Raw genomic sequence first — 26,422 nt, 5'->3', positions numbered from 1 at the left:
TATAATTTAATATTTGCCTGTGAAATTACATTTTACGTGGCCTAAGAGAAAACCATTGGGTGGTTGGAGAAAACTTTTCTCGTAAAAAAGCAAAAGAACGTAGAAATTCATTATGTAGAATCTTGTTTTAATGGATGGATGATCCAGAATTAGTACGTACAATTTGGAATAGAGAAAGAAAATTCCCAACCGATTTTTGGTTTCCATGACTGGCAAAACCTAACAAAGAAAAAGGTTCACCATCCCACTATATTTTTTCTTTTCTTTTCAAAATACTCAACAAATATTTAGTTAACTTTGCCAAAAGGAAATCAAAGAAAAAGAAAAAGAGAGCATCACACAGAAGAAAAGAAACCCTAATTTTTATGTATATTTCCTTTTTTCACATTTACTTTCTCATGTATGACCATTGAACCAAACACATTAAATCATTATCAACTTTCTTCCTTATTGTGTTCTTTCATATTAAGGAAAGCAGCCCGAAATTGGGTGAGAAGGGGTTAATTAAGAGACTACTCTAAATTAATCTATCTTTCTTGCACCAATGGAACCTCAACAAGTGATTTTATTATGGATGTAAACATCATTATTTCATAGTTATTCCACTAAATGCTTGACAAGTAAAGAAAGAGTACAAGAAAGTCGGTGAGTGTAGGCTGGGTGGTATCCATTTCTAGTCTTAAAACCTAAAAAGAAAAAGAGGAAATTAAATAAAGGAAAAAAAAGAGGTTATTGTACTTGCATATTAGAACATACCCGTAGCTTTAAAGAGGGAACAAAGATGATGAAATCTCTTGTCTTGCCTTGCCTTTTTCTTTTTTGGATTTCGTTGCATGCTTAAAAAAAATAAAATAAAATAAAGAAGAATTCAAGGGAAGGGGTGGCATTTAAGTTAGATGCTGAGAGCATGTGGCCAGCCATGTTTTTGTATGGCTCACATGAGCTGAGGAAAAGGTGTCTTGGTGATCTTGGTTTTGTTTAGTGGGTGAGATTTAAGTATTAAATGGAAAAAATTAACGTGGATCAAAACTTTGTTAGGGTGATGATATTTGGTAGGTAGTGAGCCAAGACTTTGTCGACCCTTTTAAAAATTAAGACTATAATTGATTACATTAATTTAACGACAAAGGAAGGGGCTTTGATTGAGAATGATGTCTTATTAGTTGAGCATGAACGGTGGGTGTTAATGACATCCTAATTAAATATTAAGCATATCATTAAGAGAGAGAAAGAGTTAGAGAGAGCTTGAGGGTCAAGACAGAGAACTTGCTTTTGAATTAATATTTGTCGCAGATAAATTTGAAAAATTTTAAGAGAAAGAAGGTTTTAAAAATGAGAGTTTTTTCATTTATATTTATCGATGAAATATTGATCAGATATCAATTATTCAGTTGAGAGTATAATATCAATAGATGTTACTGATGGAATGAAAATAATCGATAAGTGGTTGGTGGTGTCGATGGAATGTTAATAATATGGGTCGAGATACTTTAACTTTTGTTTAGTTTATGGTCATCCTTGATATGAGCCCAATAAAATCACCAAATGATTGCTATGTACACCAGTACCATTGTGAAGTTAAGATCATTTTACCCTTTGTTTTTTTTTTTTTTTGAAAAGCATTAAGATCATTTTACTAAAAAAAGTTACAAAATAAATGATTAAAAATTGAGTGTAACAATTTTTCATACTATTCATTAAGTGCAAAGTTTGAATATTTCACATTTTAAATCTTTAAAACATAGTAAATCTGTTACGTTAAAGGACAAAAGAGGGAATTCCTTTTTTATTTTAATGCATCAATGTTCCAAATTTCCTTATCTAGCTTTGGGAATATGAACTTGTTAGTGGCCTTGTAGTGGACAATCGAATTTCAATCAAGCATCCGAAAGGTATTGATTGTGCTTGACATGGATAATATTCCCTTGTCTTTCAAAGAGTTAGGCCACCAATTTGAATATAGAACATGAACCTCCCAATCTTCCAACTAACATGCATCCTGCACATCCACAAGTTCTGATGTAGACATAAAACAGTATGATGTGCTGATATTCAAAGATTCCCAGGTATTCAACTGCCTTGAGTACTATTTTTTCCACATTTTCTCAGGGAGGAAAGCCCACTTGCAACTACTTTTAAACCAGCCATCACACGCGAAAACTATGCCCTACTTCTTCAATGGCATGTATACTTTTTTTTTCTAAATTAATCAAGTAAATCATTTGGCATACGGCTTCTAATTTCTCCAAGTGTTCAACAACTTGGTCTTTTTCATGCGTGGAAGAGCAAAAATTAATTACAATGCCCCAAGAAACGACATTTCATAAATAGATGAGAACGACATACACTTTATCCACTTTTTCTCTCTATTTTGTACATAAAGGCGCATATGCGCACATATAATAATCAAAGAGATCTGAAATAGATAATTTTTTTTTAATGATATCCTGAAAACCTTCTCGTAACCGGCTTCTTCTGCTGAATATTACCAAGTGACAGCCACGTCTTCAGAACCTTAGATCTAATCATGGGTCGTGGCCTACGGAGAGCTCTGGGAAAATCTAGACATGGGCCTTTCATGGTTGGCCCAATTCATAATTGGTTTATTGATGTAAGCCATAGGCCCAATAAAATTCAGAGCCTGCCTCGGATATATTTGCTAAGACCCATAATTATTAATCAGGCTGGCTCGAAGCTCCTGGGAACCCAAGCACAAAGCAGGGCGTGAACCCTAGAAGGGGGTCCATTTGGGCCCTCGATTAAACTTGAATGATATTTCAGAGCATGAAAATGGAATATAAGCAAAATGCCAGAATTTGTAATTTCGAGTGTAATAGATCAGAAGCTCTTCCAAGTTGATTGTCGGTCTGCCATCCGAAGGAAGGAAGGACTTGTATGGCTGGTGGAAGCTTCCTTCCGAGCTTCTCTTTACAGAGAGTACAACGTCACATGTTTCGCCAAACCAATGCGGCGTCGTCGCGTTCGCTACTTAAATGTTATTGGCTAACACGTTTGTGCACGTGTAATGATCAAACACGCATTGACCGCCACGTAATCAATTCTATATCTGTCTTCATGAGTGAGATTCTCGATATACATAAATCTCCCCTTTGGTTTCTGTGTTTATTTTTTGGTCGATGAAATCCGGGTTTATATTGGTTCTTTACAAATCTTGAAGCATTTCTTAGCCAGTTCATCTCACTAGCCATAACACGTAAGTTCAAGATTCTTCTTTTTGTTTTCTTTTTCTTTCCATTTTCTTTTCTGGCTTATTGTACAGCTTCCATCATTTTGTTGTTACAGTAATTTAGAGATCTGAATTGATTCTTATAGCATATAGGGTCATAGTTTCTATCAAAATTCAACCTTTCTCAGTTTCTGTTGCTGAAAGATTCATTTATTGTCAGTTTCTGTGGAACCCTTTTGTTTATATGTAACATTTTCGTTCCTTTTCTTTTCTTGTCTTGAGAATTTTGTGATTAGTTTTCTCTTGCTTTTATTGTTGTTCTTTTCTTTATCATGAGGCTAATTAGTTGTGTTCGTGTGCCTAATTCTAATGCTAAAAGCAGTGCCAAGAGAAGACCAATGGTCAAAGACACTGCATATTATGATATATTGGGTGTCAATGTTGAAGCATCCGCAGCCGAAATCAAGAAGGCTTATTACCTCAAAGTAAGCTTCTCGTTGTATCTCTATTATCTTTAGATTTGTGGGTTTTTTTTTTGGAAACATGCATGATTTAAGAACCACACCACATTAAGATTGCAGCTTTACTTGAAGGGGAAAAGACTTTATTCCTCTGTCTGACAAGAATTAGAATTGTCTTGGTTTTTAGAAAGTATTTATGAACATTCTCAATGATACCATGATGTATAGCCTTTCTGTTTTTGGGATATGTAATCATAAAAAATGCATCTATGTTTAATATGGTTGGCCTTATTTATTTGGCTCTTTTTGGATGGAAACCAATTTTATAGGTGTCTGTTGAAAGTTTAACAAGATCTGGGTAATTATATATGTTTGGCATATATGATTTTATTATGTGGTATTTTTCAGGCAAGGCTAGTTCACCCTGATAAAAATCCTGGAGATCCAAAAGCCGCTGAAAATTTTCAGGTAAGCTATCAAATTTAACACTTTTGGAACTTTCTTATTTTCAGCATGCTGCTAGTTTGTAAGTTCTTGAAATATAATTTGTAGATTTATAGAGAAGTCTCCTAAAAGAAAAATTAAGTGAAAAGTCTGAGGTCACTGTTAGGAACTGAATCCTTAGTTCTACCACTGGTTTTTAACTACTTTCTCTTCCATTGAAATTGCCTTTCATGTTTCTTGAGTTGCCGTAATTGTCATATTGAAAGCCAAACAATGAAGAAGAACATATTTCATCATCTGCATTTGCTCTCCTCTATTTGGTACTTATTTGCACCGTTTGATATATGTGAAGGCACTTGGTGAAGCATATCAGGTTCTAAGTGATCCTGAAAAGCGTGAAGCCTATGACAAGCATGGGAAGGCAGGAGTACAACCGTAAGTTTATATGCTATAAGTTGATCTTGATTAGTTCTGTTCTCATAAAACGTAGTTATTTACTTTGCCAGTTACTTCACATTCTTTAGGGTGCTTTAGGAGCACATGGTTTTGAAAAGTACAAGGACATCTGTGCACATACGCTGGCATTCCTAAATAACATTTCCATTTTTGTATGTCAAGATTTTTAAATGATGACTTCATTTATGGATATATTATGAAGATTATGAAAAAGCTGTTTAGTTGAATCTGAATTGTATTTTGTCTGCTAGTTTTAGTTATAATGCTACATTTGGTATAGGCTACTGAATATTGGTTATGGGAAATAAATTTTGAATGTAAAATGGAAAATAAATGGGATTATTATTTGGTTCAATGGTGAAAGTCTAAGGCTGCTAAGTGCAAGTTAATACTTTCAAGTCTTGAGCGGAGCCCTTCATTGAAGGGAAAAAAGGTTTGTAGCTATATAAGGTGAAAGCAGGACAGAATATCCGGTAGAAGATAAGAGTGACCTACGAAGTTGCTGAAACAAATTGTTTAATTTATGCAATGTATTCCAAAAGAAGTAGCAGAATCCCAAAAAAGTTGAGAATGTAAATGGTTTAAAAGGATTCATGCAGCCTGCATTAGGGTAATTATGGTTCAGCTTAGTTGAGTATTCGTATCTCCAATTTCTCCAAGATCTTACCTCTGACATAGATAAAACCTTGTAGAACAACCTAAAGCTATAAAGGGAGAAAAAGAAAAGAAGAAAAGTAGATTATTAGATACTCATGGTAATTCATCCATAAAATTATCTTTAGACAAAACTTGCTAGAAAGTTGTGCTTGTTGGGCTTATCCAGCAAGCTTTAATGCCTTCTTTGTGTTTGCTTAGTGTTTTTCTCTCTTTTTGATGACAGGGACGCCATGTTGGATCCTTCAGCTGTCTTTGGGATGCTTTTTGGAAGTGAATTCTTTGAAGAATATGTTGGCCAACTAGCACTGGCTTCTTTGTCGTCTGTGGAAATTGAAGATGATTCACTAGATAAGGAAGCTCGTATGCAGAAAATTCAGGAGAAGATGAAGGCAAAACTCTTTTCAGAAGTCCACCACAACCACACACCCACACCCACCCCCCCCCCCCCCCCCCCCCCCCCAAAAAAAAAATGTTTTGTTTCAATTATAGTGAAGTTTTTGCCTTTTTCCCCTTTCTTATATGCAGGCACTTCAGAAAGAAAGGGAAGAAAAGCTCATCACAATACTGAAAAATCGCCTTCAGCCATTTGTTGAAGGTCAAACTGATGAGTTCATTAGATGGGCAAATTTAGAAGCACGGCGACTTTCAAAAGCCGGTAAACTTTTTCTTATGTTGTCCTAAACTAAAAATAGCAGAAAGGATACATACTTTATATCTTAGATATCTTTGTTGTGGAAATTTACCTTAGTCTTTTGAAAAACTAGTTAATGTTTTGATATTATATGATACTGATATTGCTCAAATATTTTTCATTAGAAGGTCTGTCAGTTTTCAAAATCTGTTCGGAAAAGTATTGTTGAATTCCAGTTAAGTTTATAATAGGTGTATGGCTTGGTCCAGCCCACTCCCAGTCAATAGTAGTAATAATTTAAGACCAATGGTCAAAAAACCATGCATGTTTGATAATTTTTTTTTTATAACCTATTTATCTTTCTACCATACAAGACTACAAGTAGTTCAGGAATTTGGTAGCTCTTTAAAACATTTCCAGGAAATCTGCTAAATAACTAATACCTTCACTTTGCTTCTGAAATATTATCATTGCCATTAATTTATATTTTCCACTGCTTTCAGCTTTCGGTGAGGCTATGCTACATACCATTGGATACATTTACACAAGGAAAGCTGCGAGGGAACTTGGAAAAGACAAGCGGTTTATGAAGGTACCCTTTTTAGCAGAATGGGTCCGAGATAAAGGCCACCGTATAAAATCACAAGTTATGGCAGCTTCAGGTACAATATTCTGCAGTTAAAGATCTAGATATTATTTAATGTCCTTTAAGACCTTTCCAAATTAATTGAACTTCAAAATTTCAAATGAACCCAGCAAGCATGTTCATCTCCTTGTAGGTGCTGTTAGTTTAATTCAAATACAAGATGAGCTGAAGAAAGCTCACGAAGGAGAAAACAAAGAAGAGAACATACTGAAAACCCTTGAAGATAAGAAGGATGCCATGCTTCAATCCCTTTGGCAGATCAATGTGGTTGATATTGAGTCAACTTTATCTCATGTCTGCTTAGCAGTGAGTTAACATATTTTCTTCCTTTGTGGTGTCTTGTGTGTGTGTGTGGATGCATAAGTAGGAAAAGATAATTGTTAGTTATGAATTTTATTGGGATAGATTCCTCCAATATCACATGGAGGGCTTTGGTACTAATTCCATCTCATAGAACCTATTATCATGAGCAAGAAATATGAGTAGGTTTCACTAATTGTATGATTTGACATAATGTTGAGACTAAAAGATAGAGAAGGTGCTGTTAATTGCATTTACTTTGTTTGCTCAGCTTCAAATGACTTTCTATAACATTCATTTAAAATAAGGATACACAATTTTTTTCCCCCTTTTCCTTCTATTGCTATGATGATGTCCTCAATGAAGTTATTCCCTTCTTTTTTCCATTCTGTACTTAAATGGTCCAACCCACTTCTATAACTTTTTAGAGGAGCTGCCAAGCATCTTTCTTGGGTTGCTTTGCCACTCTTATGGTCTTTTCCAGAACTTCAGCCATCTCTTCTATCTGCTGGACATTTAAGGTTGGTCTTGAAGCCTAAATAAATTCAACACATGACATGCTAATAGCACGTGACTGAGAAATTAACTAAAGTTATTTTCTCCTACAGATGCCAAGTGACTGAGCTTTATTGCGTATTGACATGCTGATTTTATTCAAACTCACTTTATCTTCACTAAAGGGTTTAGGGTGTATCGCCCAATTAACTTATTGATAGATCGTAGATCAGTTAAACCAAGTTGTATTTTGAGGAAATTATCTAAATCTGTTTGTTATCCAGGTACTTAGAGACCCTAGTGTATCCAAGGATGTTCTAGTTTTACGGGCAAAAGGACTGAAAAAACTTGGAGCAATTTTTCAAGTAAGTATGACTTTCCCTTCCACAAATTAATGAGCCATACAGTCATTCCAAAGAGTTGTAATTCAGCTTGATTTTGAGTTCTGTTTCAAATTGACATAGGTGACGGGCACAGGGTGCTAGGAATAAGTAATTCTTTTTCATTTATGTTTTTGGCTCATACTCACCACAGAATTTATCTTCCATTTCTAATTTCTCAGGGAGCAAAAGCTGCTTATAGTAGAGAAAACAGCCTGCGCCGTGAAAGTGACATAGCAATAAGTGTTGGTTCCTCCTCATAGTCATCTTGATACTCGATGGATGCCCACTTGGTTTTTGATGTATATGGTGTGTTGGAAGTAATTGGGTTTTACTTTTGTCCAATGTCTTGAATGCTTGAAAAGTATGTTCATCACTGATGGTATTGATTCAACAGCATATTGAATTTTAGACAAGAATAGGAATCTTTGTGTATTTATTACTGCAGGATTAGTTTCATTGTCGTAGTAGACTGTATATGCCAATTTGTTATAGAATCAATGGTAATGAAGCTGTGTTGAAAGCAGCCAGTAACTTTTTCTGATGCTTACGTACAAGTTGCCCCTACAAATGCATATATACATCCATAGGTAATGGCAAAGCTTATCTGCAACTTGGAGGAAGAATAATTTATACAAAAGGCACACAATTGGCACCTTTTCCTTGCATCCCTTTTCCAAATCACCGTGCGGTAGTTTAAATAAGACATTATCATTAAATCTCCTGATATTTGTTTAATTATCATGGAAAGATAACCCAACCTCCTTTTGCAGAAAGATATTTGTCTTCATCTGCAACGATGAGGAGGACTATTAACTAGGACTAGCATGTCCTACCCTGCACTCTTTTTTCTATTTATATATATATATATATATATATATATATTTTTTTTTTTTTTTTTTCTGAAAGACACCGTCACAAACTCCACATTCGTCCATGATTTTCCATTTGTTTCCTTTTGATAAGATCAAGGATCAAATCACCTATAGGGGTTAATCCAAAAAAAATCAACCCATGAATCATAATCTTCTATTACATTAGTAAAAATCATTAGCTGAAGCTTTATATATATATATATATTAAAGGGGAAAAAAGTGATGCAATGATGGAACAAAAAAGAAGAAAAAGTTCAGTAACCATCCGTAAAGCAGGCGCCTTATCGGTATACACTGTCGAGAGCATGTAAAGATCAAAATCTTTTTCCAAATCCATTTTAGGTGCTCCAGCCTTGAGATGAAATAACATCACAAACATGTATCTGATATCACACTCAGAGTCCATTATAGCAGCATGCCAAGAAAGATTATAGCAGTGCAGATGATGTATACATGAACCGAACTCTCATTGCTGGTGTTAATTCAAGCCTCGAACAATACGCCAAACATATTCGATCCATGACTTCATTTATTAACCTAGTTCCATTAGGAAGTTGACCAAAAATTAAGAAGAACGAGGAATTCACTTAATTTAAGGGAGGATATGCCCTAAACTCCTAACCCCACTTCCAACGAAAAAGAAAGACAAAATGGTATTTTAATGGCACAGTGCTCTTCTCTTTATTCTCCACCAGTGTCCTTTCAGTTGTATTTGGTGCGTTGTCCTTGTCGTTAAGGATAATTGAAGCCACTTAGTCATCCCACAAAATGTTATTTTAATGGCAACCTAATTAACCCCTTTAAGCACGCCCTCCCGCAAGGCCACGGAAACTCCCTCCAATGGCGACCATTTTCCCCATGTTTCCCGTTTTAGCCCTACAATACCCTCAGTTAAAACTCAAATCAGCAAGTGGAAATTCTACCTCACTTTTGGATTTCTGGATTGGATAATGTTCTTTTCTCAATCATGGTTTCCATATTTTTTACATCAAGTTGATTGGGTAGTTTGGTCTACAAAATAATTTTAGAGTTTATATATAAATTCTATATATTATCAACAAATCAAGTATTTTCATTATATATTGAGAAAAAAAAAGTAAACAAGAAAGTAAGATGTGAAAATATAAATAGTAATATATTTTGAATTAATATATGATAAAAAAGTAATATAAAGTAAAGCTTTATCCTTTATATAAAATTCAAGCATTATAAGAAAAATGAAGCTATATTATTTTGAAGTGCTTTTTCAATTAGGAGGAATTGAGCCAATTAGGGTATTAGCTAAGTCAAGATTAGTATGTACACAGCCAGATATCAGCAAAGTGAATCCTTTGTTTTAAGAGAAGTGAGGGGTGTTTTAATGATTTCCACTAGCTTGTCACACTCATTCCTGTTACTTTAATTAACTATATAATCCACTAACCTGTTAGACTTAAGTGCCCCAACAAAAGAAAAGCAGTCTCCTTCCCCTTTTCTGCTTTTGAACTTTTAAACTAAGATTGCATTCTTTCGCAATAAAATACAATTAATTCTTCGTTCATCTCTGAGGCCGCTCTTGCTAAATACTATAATGTTGGTTGCAATATAGATAGCCCTCATTTGCTTCGATTCCCTCTTGAACGAGAAAAAAAATCGCTTTGAAAGATAAAAGAAAACACAAGGAAAAAAATTTCTGCTTAGCAATGGGTGTCATGCATCTCAAGAAGATTGTTCTACTTTTCCTCCTGGCTTCAGCTTTTCTTTTATCAACTTCTCTGGCAGGTGGGTTCTTCTATGTCTCCCTGCTGCAACTTTAATCTGCTGCAAAGTCATGCACGCTTTGTCGAATGTCGAAGCTTAACTAATAAAGAAGAACAAGTAGCTAGCTTAGTAAGATTAATTAATGACCCGACTTCAAGCTATGTCGACACTTGAGGCTAAAGACCAAGGTTTAACCTTGGATTTTAGGGTAACATGCTCGCCAGTACATATCTTTTGCGTGAAAGTCTTGTTAGGGTTTTAAGACGAATTAAAATATTCTGCATGTTCAATGACATATGTTTCATGGAATGGGTTCTTTTTCTTCTGGTAGTCTTTGTTATTATTGGCTTGAAAATGAGTGACTATATACAGAATGAGAGCTTCACCATTCACATGCTGGAATTGCCTTTTTGTTGCAGCTCGACCATCCAAGTTCGTGAACAAGTTGGCTGAGGAAGTGGATGCAGCTTTTGAGGTTTGTGTATATGGAAACTCTCATTTTACTGGTATTATATGGAACCTTGATTTGAATTCTTTCATTCTGTGGCGGTTTTCACCAACTTTAGAGACTAAAAAAGGAAGAGGAAATGTTGGCATTGGAAGATATATTCGGAGTCTTGAAAAAAACTTGCTTCTGCTTGAAGAATCGCTGACCCAAAATCAATTAGGTGTCAATTATGGCATGCACCAGTTGATTATGGTTGACAGACGTGGTCTAGTTGTTCATTGCTTGTTGCCTCTTGCCTATTGTCATTGTTTTTCTCTTTGCCATTGATTTGAAAGCTTAACCAGCTCCCTCCCTGGTGTGCGAGAGAGAAAAAAACCAGAAATCAACCTAATCCTTTAACCAAAGTCCACTTATCCACAGTAAATACTATGTTTTCTTCTCTGACAAGAAAATAAACCCAAAGTTTTACCTGCTCTGAAATATTAATCAAACCCCCTTTTCTCTCTTACGCCAAGGGTGTCTTTTTCTTTTCCCCTCCTCTTTTTGCTTTTGCCTAATATATTTATTTTTATTTATCATTATTCACTACTTTTGTTGATTCACTTTTGCATGAAAGGATGGTGGCGAAGCAACTTCTGTTCACGAAAGGCTGCTTAGAGCAAACACCAAAGACTATGGGAGATATGATCCATCACCAGCTATTGTCAAGCCTCCTTTCAAGCTCATACCCAACTGAAGGTGGTGTAGCAATGGATTAAAAAAGAGCTTGGCAGCTTTGATCACAGTAGTACTTAAATAACTGAAGGATTATCATTACGATCTACTCTCTATATACAGTAATTAATACTATATGTCATATATATTTATAGTACTAAGTTTTGAAACCTAAATAATTACTATGGGCTGTATAGATATCCTATTAGAACAACTTTAAGGTACGAATCTATATCATGGTGTAATGTTCACAGTGTAACATTATAATTTCAAAGTAGTAGTACTACTTCTAATGTAAATTGTGTGGATGTTGAACTTGTCTTTTTTATTTAAATATATTAAATTAGGCTTGTTTTCTTCTACATGATTATTAACCCTTTTCAGTTTCACTGTGAGCTTAGTGAAGATTATAACGTTGTAGTGAATCTACAACTTGATAATATATGACAGTAGATTCGAATTAATTTTGTGTAATCTATTACTTAGTTATATATGAAATATACTTTTCAAAGGAAAAAATTAATAATCTTTAATCGTTTTAAGAATAAGCGTTTTACTTACATGCAAGGCATTAGATGATTTCAAAACTAAATGAATAATTTTATGTATTATTAATTTTAGACGTTTTTTTATCGTGTGTTAAATGTATATATAAAAGATGGTTGGTCGGAGTAAGGAGAAGAGTCCTACAGTGAAGTTTGAGATTTACTTATCTTCAGCGGTTTGATGCATACATTTGAAGGAACTCGAGAATAGAAGTTGCCCTAAGTCAAAGCAACTTCAGATACACTGTTTGCTTCTCTTTTCCTCTGTTTTTCTTGGGGAGAAAGCCGGTAAAAAGGTAGAAAGCCAAAGTTTAAAAAGAACCGGTTGGCTCTCTGGATTGTAAATTCGGCCAACTTGTTCCCATACATGTTTCAAACTTGGGTTTTGGGCTGACATTAATGAACTGGGAAGAACTATCAAGGGGTGGCATAGCCCAATTTGACTCCCAAGAGCTTTATAGTTTTTTTTTTTTTTGATAATTGAGAGAAGAATGATTGAAATTTTACTTTTTAAATATAGGGATAATACATCAATCAATAAGTTAAATATTGGGATGTCCAAGAGCTTCATGTTTAATTGTTAAATAAATTAAAAAAAAAACAAGAGATTAAAATATTTTTTTGAAAACCAAACGAGTTTAGCTTAATTGATAAATTCATTCATTTTTATGATGATTAATTTTGAATTTGACTTTTATCGGTAGCCTTTATTGACATTAATTTTAAATACAATTCTTATAAAATAAATCTTTTAATGTCTCTATACATAAAAACCAATTTATTTATCTTTTTTTTTTTGAAAAAAAAAGAAATCTTTTAATTATTATGAGGTATTAATATGCAATCATTATGTCACCAAGGGAGAATTTGAAAGAAGTTCCACCTCACTTTTGAAGTACATATACAGCAGACAACAAAAAAGGACACATGTTTTATGAGACACAAAATTCCCTTATGTGTACAATTGCTTGCGCCATTTGGGCTAAAAAAAAAGAATAAAAATAAAAAAGCAAAGGGGCCCCCTCTAGGAATACAAATTTTGTACTTCATGAAATTGCCCGCCAATCAACGTGAGCTTATCTCTTACAATCAAACATCTTCTCCTTCACAAGAAGAAGAAGAAGAAGAATAATTTCTTTTACCTAATCTCAACTGATTTTGATGTTTTAATTGTTTGATTAATAGATGATTAGGCATCTCTCAATCAAGTCTGAATACCATACTTCCTTTTTTAATTATTAAATGACACTGTTGTCCTCAACTTAATGGCATGTTTGGCCCAAATTGAGGATATGTTTAGTACCCAAAATAAGCTATCAACTTCTTTTGACTCAATACGAAAATGTAATGAGTTGAACAACAGCATCAACCACATTAATTAAGCACAAATCTTTTTTTTTTCCCCTCTTTTGTCGGTTGCCCTTTACGTGTACAACTCAATGTCTAGGTTTTGTAACGTAGCACCCACCAAATGGAAAATATATATTCCTTGACAAAACATTTTCTAGTTGACATCTGTGCGGAGCGTTACACGTCCTAAGTATTTGACCTACAGCTATTTTGTTAATCATTAGGTGTCATCATCAGATTTTATAAAAAATAAATAAATGTTTTTTTTTCTCTTTTTACAATAACAATACTCTTTTTTATCCCTTTAATCTTTGAAAGGTTCAAGCCAAAATATGGCTTGTGTCGAAGTTTAATCAAATTAATAATAACAAAGTCTTTTTCAATCTAATACTTTTGACTTAAAAGGCCCTTTTTTTTACATTTGCACTACTAGTTTGGGTAATAATTTCACATTTTAATTCAAACATCTCAAATTTATTTATTTTTAATTATAAGTTATAATTGTTCTAAAAAAAGGAGAATAATTATAGATGTACTTTTAATACCTCATTTCATGTTGCATATAAATATAATTATTAAAATTTATTTAAAAATTTAAAATCAATCACTTTTAATAGGTCACATAATTTGGATATGAAAGGCTACAAAATCGATAATTCTTGAACTTGGATCGTTTCAATTACTAAATTTAATTCAAATTTTATTTTTTATGCAAAAAATAGTTTTAAACTAAAACATCAAACTTCATAAAATAAAGGCAAAAAAAGGTTTAAAAACCCAAAAAGAAAAAGGAAATGTGGTTCTATTTTGTACAAAAATGCCTCTGCAAGTGAGAGGGAAAGAATCTGGAAATTATGAATGAGAAAAATAATAATAATAAAGGTATTTTTAAAGAATCCTTTTAAGTTGAAAGAATATTTAAATAATAATATTTCATGATGATACTTTCGTGTGGCTTGAAAAGCACGAGAATGCGTACTGCGCACTCCGCGTACCTCATAAGAAACCATCCGTTTCCGTTTGTTAGCTCTCTTTTCTAAACAAATTTTCAAATTTTTTCCCAATTTAACCGCACAAATAAAACACCTTTTTAAGGTACAAGTTTTATAAACACGGAATCACTTGCTCTAAAAGTATCACTCCGTTCAGCACAAATTCCGTCAATCAAAAGAAAAAAATTTAACGGCTGATAAATGAGGATTTAAGGAGTCCAGTGGAACCGATTCTAACGACGTTAGTGAAACCGTCTAAAACGACCTCACTCCTTCCCTCTTTCTTTCTGAAACAATGAGAAAAAGGAAATAGAAACAACAAGCAGCCGCTTAGTCTCCTCCCTTTTCCTTCTCTTTCTCTGGAATCACTCGGGTTTCTATTTTGAATACGGCGGCGTTATTCGGAGCTCAAACAGGTACGGTCGGTGGCGTCAGGTTCCCATTTTTTACTTTTTCCTATGGGGAAAAGTTGTTTGGTAGTTATGCTAAGGTGCTCCAAAATCAAGTATCATTTTAATAATTTATAAAAACTTAAATTTTCCTTTTATATTTTGCTGTCCGGAATATTAATGTTTTAAATTTTGATTTGATTTGTTTGTTTTTTTTCTCTTTTGCTGTGGTTATTTTGACCGCGAGTTACTGTACTTTATGCATCTATTTCGGATCTCTTTTTGACCTCTGTAGTGTTTTCTATTTGTTCGTTTCACTATATTTAGGGTTTCTGAATTTTTCCAATTAATTAATTAATTATTTTGGTACTCTTACTCAGTCTGTAAAGACTAGCAAATTGATCGATGCTTGGTCTTTTTTTCACCATTTTTTTTTATTTCAGTAAATTCTTTGTTTGTTTCGCAGTTTTCACTTTTTCATTAGTTTTGAGTGAGTTGCCGTGGATACTGAGGGTGTTGTTCTGAGCCTACAAACGCTTTCATTTTATCTCTCAACTTAGCTATTAATTGATTAAAGCTCATTTGAACACCAAAGATGGTAATTTCTTTTTTTTATAATTTTGTTGGAGGTGTTTAGGTTAATTTCGGATTCTTGTTTCAATTTCTTCTGTTGTGACGTTATAATTTAAATTTTATTTAGTAAGGATATAATAAGGATTAGATTTAGGTTTTAAAATCAAATGCAAAGAATTTTACTAGTATTTTATTTTCTATCGACTAATTATTGATCAGCTTATTGATGCTTTGGTTTTGTTTATGTTAATAATTGAAGGAACGCTGGCGGTTTTCCTGCTAGAGTAATGGTGGTTGAGTTCGTGTTTCGGATAATGTGAATGATGTTTGTTTGAATACACTGGGAGAGAATTAGTTTGTGGTGTGGTGGATCATGGGGGCTGCTTGCTGTGTTGCTGCTAGAGACAAAACTATAGTAAATGGTTCAGGTAGTGAGGCTTTACATAGGAATATAAGGTATTCCCCAACGTGGAGTTTTCGTTGGGATAATCGAGGGCGTGTAGCTGGAGAAGACACTTCTATAAGTTGGTTTTCAGATGTGATTAGTCGGAATGATGGATCAGAGATCAAATATGAATCTGCATGTGCATCAGAGGATGGAAGTCCGTCTGAGAGTTTCCAGTCTCGTATATGGAAAAAGTCCCCAATTTCAGAAGGAACCTCTGGGCTCGTGAGAACTCCTGCTTCAGGTAAACTCTTTGGATGCAGGTCTTATTGTGAATCATACCGTAATTCAAAAATGTTGAATTTAGTTTTGAAAGTTAAACAATATTCCTGTTATTACCTTACCATATGGGAGACTAACTGAATTAAATAGATAATAATTTGCATTTAACCAAAAAGATATATGTTGAAAGGTGCTTCTGATAAAAAATCAGAACATCAATGGGCTTGGGTCCTTATATGCAGTGGAAAGGAGCAATAATGTATAAATTCAGTTAAAAATGAAAAAATTCTGAGTCTTTCTTTTCAAGACACTGACTACGATTGCTTGTAATTTTCTCAGGTTACATCATTTGGTATTCTCTGGAAAATTTGGTTTAGTAAAGTAGTTGCATGCATAACAGGATTACCCTTGTCCTATTGGTTAGACAATCATGCTGCAATTAGCTTTTGAAGGCCATTGCTTCTGGCTTTTCTTCCTTTTCCTTTGAGCAATCATTTTCTCCTTGGATGGTCCCACTCTACCTTGCTTATCTTACATGAACAGTGGGAATAATGTGTAAATGCTTTACTTTAATTCAGTTTTGCTTTTGTCGTGGTGAGTTTATAATGAAAACAATAATTTTTCGGACAACAGGATATGTATGAGGTCTAGAGGGTTTGCCTTAGTTTTGGAGGGAGGTGGAGGTGGGGCAGTGAGATTTGTTTCCCTTGTCTTGTTGTATGTGTTGGTCTCATGGTAAAAAAAAGAAAAGAGAGTGAAAACAGGTCATCTGCTAAAATTGGCCCTGCCGTTCTGTCATTTTGTTAGTTTTCAACCTTTAGATGTGAGAAAGGTCTTGTCCAAGCAAAAAAAAAAGAAAAAAGAATGTTTGAAAGGTCCTTTAGAGTTGTTCTATCTAATGTTCTTTTACATATATTGTGCAGATCAATCTATTTCAAGAAATGTCTCTATCAATGTGAACATAGAGCAGGTAAAACTCTTAACTGTAGGAGGCAGTTTCATGTGTGTTTCCAATACTCTGTCATGATAACTTCCCCTTAATTTGACATCCTTTAGGAAATGTGGATTATGTTTCAGGTGAAGGAGTCAGCAGAATCCCCTGCAGCTTCATACCCATCTCCCTCAAAGTTATCACTTTCTTTGCCATCAGCTTCCTCATTGGCAACATCCCCTTTGTCATCCCAGAGTCATGCGCATCCTACCAGTTCAATGACAACGAGGTGGCCTCTCAGATCTCCTAGACATCATCTATTGCGCCAAGTTTCTGATAACCGAATTATGGGATTGAAGTCACCTAATAGATACTCAGTTGGTGAGGAAAGGCTAGTGATGCCTTCATGGAGCAATGAATCAACTGGGGGCTCTCAGGGTGGTTCTTCTGATGGTTGGTCAATGCATGCCTTTTCTGAACTCATGGCTACATCTCGTAGGGAAAGGTGGTCTTTTGATAGTGACTCATGGGGTTTTCATCGTGAGAAGATAAGCAGATCCAGTGGCCGAATCTCATCATCCCCTTCTGTTGATCTGCAAACCTGTGGTGTTTGCTCAAAGCTGTTATCAGAGAAATCTTTGTGGAGCAGCCAGAAGATTATTATTAACAATGAGCTTTCGGTTGTTGCTGTTCTAACTTGTGGACATGTTTACCATGCTGAATGTTTGGAGAATATGACCCCTGAAATTGACAAGTATGACCCTGCTTGCCCCATATGTACTTTAGGGGAGAAGAAGGCCCATAAATTGTCTGAGAAAGCATTTAAAGCAGAACTGGATTTTAAGGCTAAAATCAACAAAAGATCAAGGAGCCGGGTTGTTGATAGTGATATTGATGCTGATCCTGTCATATTTAACCGTCTGAGAAGTAGTGTACATGAAGGGAAGGCCTCCAGTTCAAGCATGAAAAGCTCCCTGGGCAAGCCTTTTCTGAGGAAACACTTTTCTTTTGGATCAAAGGGAAGTAGGTCCCCTTCAGAGAATCATCCTACCAGGAAAAAGGGATTTTTCTGGGCCAAATCTAGCAAGATATGAACTTCGTGTCTGCTGTTAGGAGGTTAGTATCTCGTTGACTGATGTATTACCTTTTTCAGTGCAGGCCTCAAAAGCTTCATTTTTCCTTTCATTGCATGTACAAATAAAACCGCCTTCCTTATCTTAATGTCACAGTTGTGACCACAGTCTGTCTTTGATACCTCCGAATACCCACAAACTATTTAAGAAAATGTTCAAATCCTTGGTTTATTGGGACTCAATTGTGATTTGTCATTTTTTCTGATATACAGATTCTGGTTTTCTGCTCCTCTGCAGTCCTAGTTGGATACAGGGATTGCACATAAGGCAGGGCTGTTCATTCTTGAAGAATTATTGACATCATTCTGAAGTTTCAACATGATGATCTTGTGGGACTCACACTGTAAAGAAGAAAAATGGAAATTATAGGTGAAAGAATAGCTCACAAAGTTTAAAGAATGGAAAAATAGAGTGTAACACTAGTGATCTTATTCTTATTTTGTACAGATTGATCTGTTTCTTGCTTGGATTCATACACGAAGATTCATATGAAAAATTCTGTATGGCTTATTGACTCTGGATCTTCCCAGAAGGCAATTATATATCTTTAGCGCTTTGAGTTGTTTTGCTTTCCAATTGCCCTCATGCTTACAAGGCAAGCCATAGCTGAACATATCAATGGATGAAAATATTAAATCTATTTTCATTTTAGATTTGAGCGAATTCTGGAGTTAAATTATGGTAGTAACCAATAGATATTTGGGCTTCCGCCATTATTACGGAGCGTCATCAAAATCTCTGAATCATCGTAAGACTGCGCATGCTTTCTTCGTACCATGCAAATTTTTCTTAGACTTCTTATCGAATTGGGAGTGCCCGATGAATTTCGCTCCTCACCTAGCTTGCCTCAACAAAAAACACCTTTGAACCGACAAAAGAAAGTATATGAGTGAGACCGTCAAGTTCTCGGCATACTTAACCTTGGATACGCATTCGCTGTTACTATTTTGTGAAGTTAGATGAGAAAAGTCACTGACAAACTGCTATTCTTTTCTTTATTGTGAACCGGTTCATCCTACTGTCACAACCATTCGTCGCCCACGTAAGCTACACGTGCACCCTCAATTCTCTAACGTGGCAATATCTTGGATGAATCATTTCCTAACGCCTCGCCACCTGTAAAATACCTAGTTACGTGCATGCAGAAAAGTACTCTTCTTCTCCACCGTCTCCGGATTTTCCTTTTTAAGTCCCCAGATTAGTCTCAACCCATAGCCATCTGCCAAGCCCCGACAGATAAAAACATAGCTCCTAGTCCACTACCGTCAAACTCTTTTCAAGCTTCTTTCTTTTGCTTTTGCTGTCACTGACGAAATGGCTGATTTAAGAGATGTGCATGGCAACCCCATTCAACTCACTGATGAGCAAGGCAACCCAGTTCAACCGACCGACGAATACGGTAACCCCGTGCACGTCACTGGTATAGCCTCCAAGCATCCAGTTATGACTCAGACAGGTGTGCCTGGCGGTCAGATGGGATATGAGACTGGCTCTGCGGCTGGGTATCAGCAGCAGCAGCAGCGGCCTTATCAACGGCGGCAGCAGCAGCAGCAGCTGCATTACGAGGCTTCCAGCGGGGTAGAGATTCAGCGCTCCAACAGCTCCAGCTCCGGTTCGGTAATGAAAAACCGCCTCATAGATATGATGGCAGATTTGGTTTTTTTATTTTTTTTTTATTTTACAGTTAACTGCCTTTTCTCTTTGGCTTTGAACTGTTTTTGGTTTTAGTCCGAGGATGATGAGATAGGCGGGAGAAGGAACAAGAAAGGGCTGAAGGACAAAATAAAGGATAAACTGACAGGTGGAAAGCACAAGGAGGAGGCGCAATCACAGACCACAACTTACGAGTCTAAAACCACCACCACCGGCGTCTCGCATGGGCAGCACCACACTGAGCACGAGAAGAAGACAATGATGGAGAAGATCAAGGAAAAATTGCCTGGTTGTCATAGTCATTAAAGCCGTCTGAATGAATTGCAACTTTCGTTTTGGATGCTGTGTTTGGAATAATGTTGGCCTCAAAATTATGTGTGCTTGTAAATTTATCATGCGTTTGATGTGTGATCTATAATAAACAGTACATTATGATGTAGGAATTGATGCAGCAAACTTTTTATGAAACTAGTATTTTATTTCTAGTACTTTCTTTTTCTTTATAATAATTTCCATGTTCGTTCATCAATGGGCGAATCGAAACATTTATTGTGAATTTCCAATACAATTGCATAAAACATAATTTTTAATATATTTTTACATAAAAAATTGTTCCCTTAAATGTACCCCCCCAAAAAAATATGTTTCATATTATTGATAAATATAAAAATTTATCAGCATCCATGGCATAAGTGTCATGCGTAACTTTTAATTCAAAATTTGTGTTAGAAACTTAAAAATTCTTGTTAGAGGAATAATTTTTATGCAAAAAAATTGTCCCCACAGGTACCTATAAATACTCGACCTCCCATCATCAGTGTGACAGTATAAAAGAACAAGGAGTTCTAACTCTGACCTTTCAAATACTGCCTCTGCACTTCAACAAGTATGTTCCTGTTTTTGAAAGTCTTTTTTGGCCTTCTTAAAAGTTTCTCGTTAGACATGCATGGTAAATCTATAAATTTCTTTTCTTGTAGCCTTCGACATGGTAGCAGCTAGGGACAAACAGATACACCAACAAGCTCTAGACGCCATATATTAAGTCCCCGAAAAGATGTATGCGTCAAAGATGGTGGCTACACAACAAATACAGTTCAAGGAATTAGATAAATTAAGACTACAAACTGTAATTGAGCAGGGCTGTTGCATGCTTAGCATTTTCTTAGATTCTGACAGTCTTCCTTCTATCATAGCATGTTGAGTTTTTTCTTCTTTTTTTTCCTTTTCCTTGCTATAGTTGGAGTTGATTTTGATCTTTAGTAAACCCCACTTCATACTGCCTATCTGCATCATTGAACATTTTTTTTGTGTCTTAGATCATTTATAGTTTGATCCTATATATATATGATGTAGGAAGCCATTTGTGTTGTCATGTTTATTGCTCACAACTTCACCTCGGACAAGTTTGATTTGTGGCTTTTGAAACAAGTTGTTATTATCTAAAAAGTTTACAAGAACATGATGCAGCCAATATCATTTGATGCTTGCAAAGCAACCCTTTACGTACTTAAAAAAGTTTTGTTACTTACGCCTATGACTCTAATATCGAATTTTTAACAAAAAAATTTCAGCGTTGCCAAATTGGAAGAGGCAGAGATGGATTAGGAAGTAATGGACAACTGGAATGCATGCCATTAGTTAATCTGGGAGAGCACTTTGCTTCACCAAAGGAGCTCATCACTGGTAATTAATGCAACCAATTGGTCGAATTCCCCTATGGCAGGTTGTCATGGAGAAGTGGCAAACAAATTTATGATGCTATAAAGTAAGCTTATACAATCACAATTCACAACAGTTTAATGTTTTTCTGTTAGCAATGGTTGGAATTAATATACAGAACTCTTGGTCTCAAGCTTATGCAATTTTGCCTTTAAATTAACATTAAATCTTAAATACCAAGTATGTCAAGTTAAAGGTGTTCGTGAATTGCGTTATTTATTAAATCTTATCAACAAAATCAAATCCAAATTTAAATTTATTTTAGGTTCATCTTTAGACAATTATGAGATATGAAATGATAATTTGTTGGTCTAGTGCAGCGACCTACTCCTATGGTCATTATCGATGCACAAGTCATATAGGCAAGCCCACACAATCCGGCAAGCCTTCTAAATACATTATCTTACCAAATAAATTCTTTCCTTTATTCCATCTTTCTTATTTCATTTATTTCTTTAAACACTTTTATCATTATATTAGCAATAATACGTATCAAAATAACAAATTTAATCCTTCATCACACATACGATTTTATAATAAGAAATTCCAAATATTTGTACAACATACTTTAGATGAAAATTTTTCAAATTTAATCAAATAACATCCAAAGGCCTCATCCCAAAATAATTTTAAATATACATCACTTCTTTTAAAACAATAGACGACTCGACATTTAGATAATGAAGTGACACAAAGATAGTGCTATGAAATGCCAATTACTTGCTTAGCAAGCTAAAGTCCTCTCACCACAGCTATTCCCAAAATTCACTTATTTGTCATTGTCAACTAGTTGGGGTGAGCTTTTCATATTCAGTGATTGGACAATAAGTGAAACAAGTATTAAGATAGAGCTTTTGATAAAAGCATAATAATAATATATATATATATATATGATTATATAAACTATGCACATAGTTAATAAATTCTATGCAAATCAATATAAAATGCTTGAGTTTAAATCTCGTTTTTTTTACACTTATGCAATGTATAAATCTTATGTTCAATAAAATCAATCAACCATGACAATCTCAAGTATAGTAAATTTCCAATGTGTCATAGAAACAGATAAATTATAGCCATGGTTTTCTTAAAGCAAGTATAATAGTAATATTATGCCCAATAAAAACATATCAGTCAAGGTATCCTTGGATAGGTCTAAGAAATCGTGCATCGTATAAACCATATGCAACACCACAACAATAAACGTGAGCATCACCCACATCAACCTCTCAATCAACACATGATAGGAATGTCACATTTATCGTAAATCAGAGTCAATGTCCGTTGTGGTAGGAATGCATCGTCTATCATAATCCAATGAGAATGTCTCATCCACCATAAATCTGATGGGGATGTCTCATCCACCATAAATGCCTACTCTTGGGATTCTACACGTCATCAAATATCAACTTAGGGCTTCACGCCCCTTTTATACCTACTCACGGGACTCTCCACCCCATTAAACATCAAGTAGAGGCTTCACGTCCTCCCTATACTAATTCGTGGGACTCTCCACGCACCAAATATCAAGTCGAGATTTCACGTCTCCTTTATGCCTACTCGTAAGACTCCCCATGTAACCAAGTATCAAGTCAGGGCTTCTCGTCCTCCTTAACACTCAAATATCAAATCAATAAATAATTATTGTTTGTACACAAAGACCACACAAATCTAATATGATAACAGCACCTATACTTGTAAGGCTTACCTAAAAAAATAATCCAATGAAATTTCAAATGCATATAATCCATTTCAATCATAAGCTCAATAAGTATGTACACATGTTTAAATCATAAAAGTATAACATAAACTCAATTGTTTTGAAGCTTTCAATTTAAAACAAAATTCTAGCATCTTTAAGGGCTTGCTTCCCGTGGTTATAAAACAGCTCATAATATAATTTAAGACATTTTAAAAAATAACCCTTATAGATAAAATGTTATCAAAAATAACTATTTTTATAATTTTAACTATTTTTAATTAAATTAAACAAAATTACCCTCAATAAAATTACACGCTATGATATTACACACCATATACAAAAATATGTTACACGCCATGGTTAGGTTGTTACACGTCATGTACAAAAACATGTTACACATTATGTATAAAAACATATTACATGCTATATACAAAAACATGTTACACAGCATGCTTAGGTTGTTATCACCATATACAAAAACATGTTACACCTTATGTACAAAAATATGTTACACCTTATGTACAAAAACATGTGACATGTCATGGTTAGCTTGTTACACATCATGTGCAAAAACATGTGACACGCTATAGTCAGGTTGTTACATATCATATTGAAAAAAAAAATACTATTGTTACACGCTATGTTGAAAAAATATTGTTGTTACATGCCATATTCAAAAATATTTTGTTATACTTTAAAACTTAAAATGTTGTTGTTACTTACGAACTAAAACTTCAAATCTTTTCAACTCTCTTCATTTTTTTTTATTTTTTTGACAATTTGACACCAATTAAAGTGTTTCTAATATATTTTCATAAATCAAAACACAAATTTTCTTATCTAAAATACCTATTTCTACTAAAAATAAAAAAAAAATTCTTTGAAAACCTAAATTTATAAATTTTAAAATTTTGAGTTTATTAGTGTCTAGTCCCGAATTGATCCAATTAAAAGCTATTTCAAACATTTGTGATCATTTCTACTATTTTAGTATTATCCAAAATATCTAAAAATCAAATTTTCTAAATAGTCATCCATGCAAGCACATCAAAATCATCGTTTGGTATCTTGAAAGTGTTAGAAAGAAAAATCTGAAATGCGGGAGAGAGAAATCAGAGCATAGCAAATGAATGACGAAAAGAGAAATCGATAAAATTAAAGAGAGTGGGATGGTGAGAGAGATAAATCGGAAGCACAAATAGAGAGAAATTATGATGAATGATTTAATTTATTTGAAATATTTTTAAGGATATTTTTATCAAGTCATGACTAAATATGACTAAAAACAGTTAAATTTATTTTGATGATTAAGTTTGAGATTACCTTATCAAGAAATGTTATTCTTCATAATTTTCTCTATAATTTATACTCATGAAATCATAAACACAATAAGGTTATACATCAACCTAAGTGTTTAGAAACTCATGCTTCTCAATAACATTTAAATATGTAACAAATAATTAGTAGTAGAGTTAGGATTTAATGTTCGGAGGATGAAAACAAAAAGTTCAATATTTGTAGGGACGAAAGTATAAATTTTTTTTTAAAAAATAAAGATAAAACTATAAAATTATAAAAAATTTTAAAATTTTAAAACTTTTGAAAAACGAAAACCTCTATTAGCCCTTCTCGATCCTTGGAATTGCCCACTTACCTCATTTAGTGGGAATTGTCATTAATTACTCTAAATATTTTTCTTTGAGTTCAGTTTAGTTCCTTCAAGTGTCCTTTTACAAAGTTCAAATCTTTTTGTTTTTTTTCCCTTAAAGGGCCAATTGCCTTGGGGCCAATGCTTATTCACCAGCATCTTTGCCAAGGTTTGTTTAGAAACAAAGCCCTAACTCGAATAACCCCCTAAAAAACCACAATGTATTTATTTACTACAATTCTAAAGCTATTTGTGTGGCATTCATTCTACCGGCATGAGTTTAATAATTTAGACTCACCTTTTGGTTTTACTAATTTCGCCTTTTAAACCCCACTAATCACCCTAGGTGCTGGGCCTCTAACATAATTCCATCAATAACTTCATCTTAAAATACACTCAGAACCTATTTGGCTTGATTTTTTTTTAATTTAAAAGTTATTATAAATCTCTTATGAAAAATAATAATTTTTAGAATTAAGTTGAAGTTATTTAATAAGTTTTTTTTATATGTTATAATTTTAATTAAAATTATAATAAAAGGTATTTTTTAAAAAAAGTAATATTGTAATTATTTTTAATAAATAAAGATATTTTTAAAATAAAAATAAAAATTATTTTGCATTTAAAATAAAAAAGAGAAAAAGCTCATCATAGGAGCTTTTCCTAAAGTTATTTTTCTTTAATTTTATTTTAAAAAAAATTATTTTTTTTGTGAAAAACTTTTTAAAATTTATATTTGATCTAATTTTTACTTTTAAAAAATAAATAAATTAAAAAAAAATCAAACCAAACAAGTACTCAATCAATTTTACAAACTCTATATTTTCTCGTAGTCAGTACCTAGTTCGGCAAGCAATCAACCAATAATTTCTTAGCATCTTGCCCAATTCAAGTAAATACTTAGCTTAAACACCAAATCTTCACACCGAAGGTCAAAATCTGCCACGAGAATTAAATGGGTTATTATAAAGCTTAAATAAAGACCTTTTTATCGTACATTCAAACTGCCGGCATCAAGCTTTCATCTGGCAAGCCTCAACCTTGAAAAAAGAATCAGTAGATAGGCTCGGGCAGGGGCGTCCCATAATTACAGGGGCTACCACCTCTCAAAAATTTTAAAATTTTTGATATTATATATATATATATTTTAGTGACTCTTTAAAATAATTTTTTATTATATAATTAATATAAATTAAAATAATTAAATGACTCTAGGGTTTCATTCAACTGTATCTTAGCTTTTAAGTTTTTCCTAACTTTTTAAGATTCTTTACACCTTTTTCTCTCTTTTTTTTTTTCCTTTTTTATTTTTTTATTATGAAATTACGATAAAGTAATATATTATTTTTATATATTTTCAATTACTGATTGTTATTTAAAATTTTATTAATATATTATTTTTTTTGTTAATATTGATTAATAAGAAAAAAATTATCTTGAGTATATTTTTTTTATGTGCTTTACATTTTATTGTAGTTGAAAATAAATTATGGTAAGTATTTAATATTTAAACAATCATAATTATATAAGAGGACATTATTAATCAGATATATTATATTTAACTATTTATATTTTATACATTATAGTTTTATATTTAGTATTTTAAATTTAAATAGAAATAAAATAAGAATATTGAAAATTAATTACATTAATTTTTTAATTGTTTATATTAAGAAAAACATTGTT

The 26,422-nt window shown here is 33.6% G+C and overlaps 4 protein-coding genes across 8 annotated transcripts; all 4 read left to right on the top strand.

The window, feature by feature from the left end:
- Positions 1-3,061: 3,061 nt before the first annotated feature.
- Positions 3,062-8,207, top strand: LOC18607737 (DNAJ heat shock N-terminal domain-containing protein). Of its 3 annotated transcripts, none has more exons than XM_007042051.3 (10): positions 3,062-3,214; positions 3,570-3,672; positions 4,057-4,116; positions 4,445-4,527; positions 5,429-5,594; positions 5,731-5,860; positions 6,340-6,498; positions 6,616-6,788; positions 7,562-7,642; positions 7,840-8,207. In XM_007042051.3, the coding sequence occupies exons 2-10, from the start codon at positions 3,586-3,588 to the stop codon at positions 7,918-7,920; spliced, it is 1,020 nt and encodes a 339-aa protein (XP_007042113.1). In that variant the 5' UTR covers positions 3,062-3,214; positions 3,570-3,585; the 3' UTR covers positions 7,921-8,207. The 3 variants fall into 3 exon arrangements, with proteins under 3 accessions (XP_007042113.1, XP_007042114.2, XP_088660087.1); XM_007042052.3 differs by having other exon boundaries at positions 3,105-3,214; positions 3,567-3,672; XM_088803961.1 differs by lacking the exon at positions 3,062-3,214 and having other exon boundaries at positions 3,505-3,672.
- Positions 8,208-10,084: 1,877 nt separating this feature from the next.
- Positions 10,085-11,796, top strand: LOC18607736 (protein CASPARIAN STRIP INTEGRITY FACTOR 1-like). The gene is made up of 3 exons (XM_007042050.3): positions 10,085-10,293; positions 10,692-10,747; positions 11,337-11,796. Exons 1-3 carry the CDS (start codon positions 10,215-10,217, stop codon positions 11,454-11,456), a joined length of 255 nt encoding a protein of 84 aa, XP_007042112.1. The 5' UTR covers positions 10,085-10,214; the 3' UTR covers positions 11,457-11,796.
- A 2,593-nt stretch (positions 11,797-14,389) lies between these two features.
- Positions 14,390-18,590, top strand: LOC18607735 (uncharacterized). 3 transcript variants are annotated; one of them, XM_088803600.1, is made up of 6 exons: positions 14,390-14,737; positions 15,177-15,308; positions 15,543-15,972; positions 16,874-16,920; positions 17,007-17,997; positions 18,227-18,590. In XM_088803600.1, exons 3-5 carry the CDS (start codon positions 15,657-15,659, stop codon positions 17,973-17,975), a joined length of 1,332 nt encoding a protein of 443 aa, XP_088659726.1. In that variant the 5' UTR covers positions 14,390-14,737; positions 15,177-15,308; positions 15,543-15,656; the 3' UTR covers positions 17,976-17,997; positions 18,227-18,590. The 3 variants fall into 3 exon arrangements, with proteins under 3 accessions (XP_088659726.1, XP_088659725.1, XP_007042108.3); XM_088803599.1 differs by lacking the exon at positions 15,177-15,308; XM_007042046.3 differs by lacking the exon at positions 15,177-15,308 and having other exon boundaries at positions 14,393-14,737; positions 17,028-17,997.
- Positions 18,591-19,215: 625 nt separating this feature from the next.
- LOC18607734 (uncharacterized) lies at positions 19,216-20,110 on the top strand. The gene is made up of 2 exons (XM_007042044.3): positions 19,216-19,631; positions 19,743-20,110. Exons 1-2 carry the CDS (start codon positions 19,329-19,331, stop codon positions 19,971-19,973), a joined length of 534 nt encoding a protein of 177 aa, XP_007042106.3. The 5' UTR covers positions 19,216-19,328; the 3' UTR covers positions 19,974-20,110.
- The last annotated feature ends 6,312 nt before the right edge of the window (positions 20,111-26,422 follow it).

This window comes from Theobroma cacao, chromosome 2, assembly GCF_053813885.1.
Source record: "Theobroma cacao isolate CCN51 chromosome 2, ASM5381388v1, whole genome shotgun sequence".
In the NCBI taxonomy this organism is placed as follows: Eukaryota; Viridiplantae; Streptophyta; class Magnoliopsida; order Malvales; family Malvaceae; genus Theobroma; species Theobroma cacao.
Note: the sequence above shows the minus strand (reverse complement) of the source record. Positions and strands in the feature narration are given on the sequence as shown.

Coding starts and splice junctions, on each gene's coding strand:
- LOC18607734 (XM_007042044.3), top strand. CDS start 19,329: ATGGCTGATTTAAGAGATGTGCATGGCAACCCCATTCAACTCACTGAT. Junction 19,632..19,742: donor ACAGCTCCAGCTCCGGTTCG/GTAATGAAAAAC, acceptor TTTTGGTTTTAG/TCCGAGGATGATGAGATAGG.
- LOC18607737 (XM_088803961.1), top strand. CDS start 3,520: ATGAGGCTAATTAGTTGTGTTCGTGTGCCTAATTCTAATGCTAAAAGC. Junction 4,528..5,428: donor GGGAAGGCAGGAGTACAACC/GTAAGTTTATAT, acceptor TTTTGATGACAG/GGACGCCATGTTGGATCCTT. Junction 5,595..5,730: donor AAATTCAGGAGAAGATGAAG/GCAAAACTCTTT, acceptor TCTTATATGCAG/GCACTTCAGAAAGAAAGGGA.
- LOC18607736 (XM_007042050.3), top strand. CDS start 10,215: ATGGGTGTCATGCATCTCAAGAAGATTGTTCTACTTTTCCTCCTGGCT. Junction 10,294..10,691: donor TTTATCAACTTCTCTGGCAG/GTGGGTTCTTCT, acceptor TTTTTGTTGCAG/CTCGACCATCCAAGTTCGTG. Junction 10,748..11,336: donor AAGTGGATGCAGCTTTTGAG/GTTTGTGTATAT, acceptor TTTGCATGAAAG/GATGGTGGCGAAGCAACTTC.
- LOC18607735 (XM_088803599.1), top strand. CDS start 15,657: ATGGGGGCTGCTTGCTGTGTTGCTGCTAGAGACAAAACTATAGTAAAT. Junction 15,973..16,873: donor CGTGAGAACTCCTGCTTCAG/GTAAACTCTTTG, acceptor TATATTGTGCAG/ATCAATCTATTTCAAGAAAT. Junction 16,921..17,006: donor TCAATGTGAACATAGAGCAG/GTAAAACTCTTA, acceptor GACATCCTTTAG/GAAATGTGGATTATGTTTCA.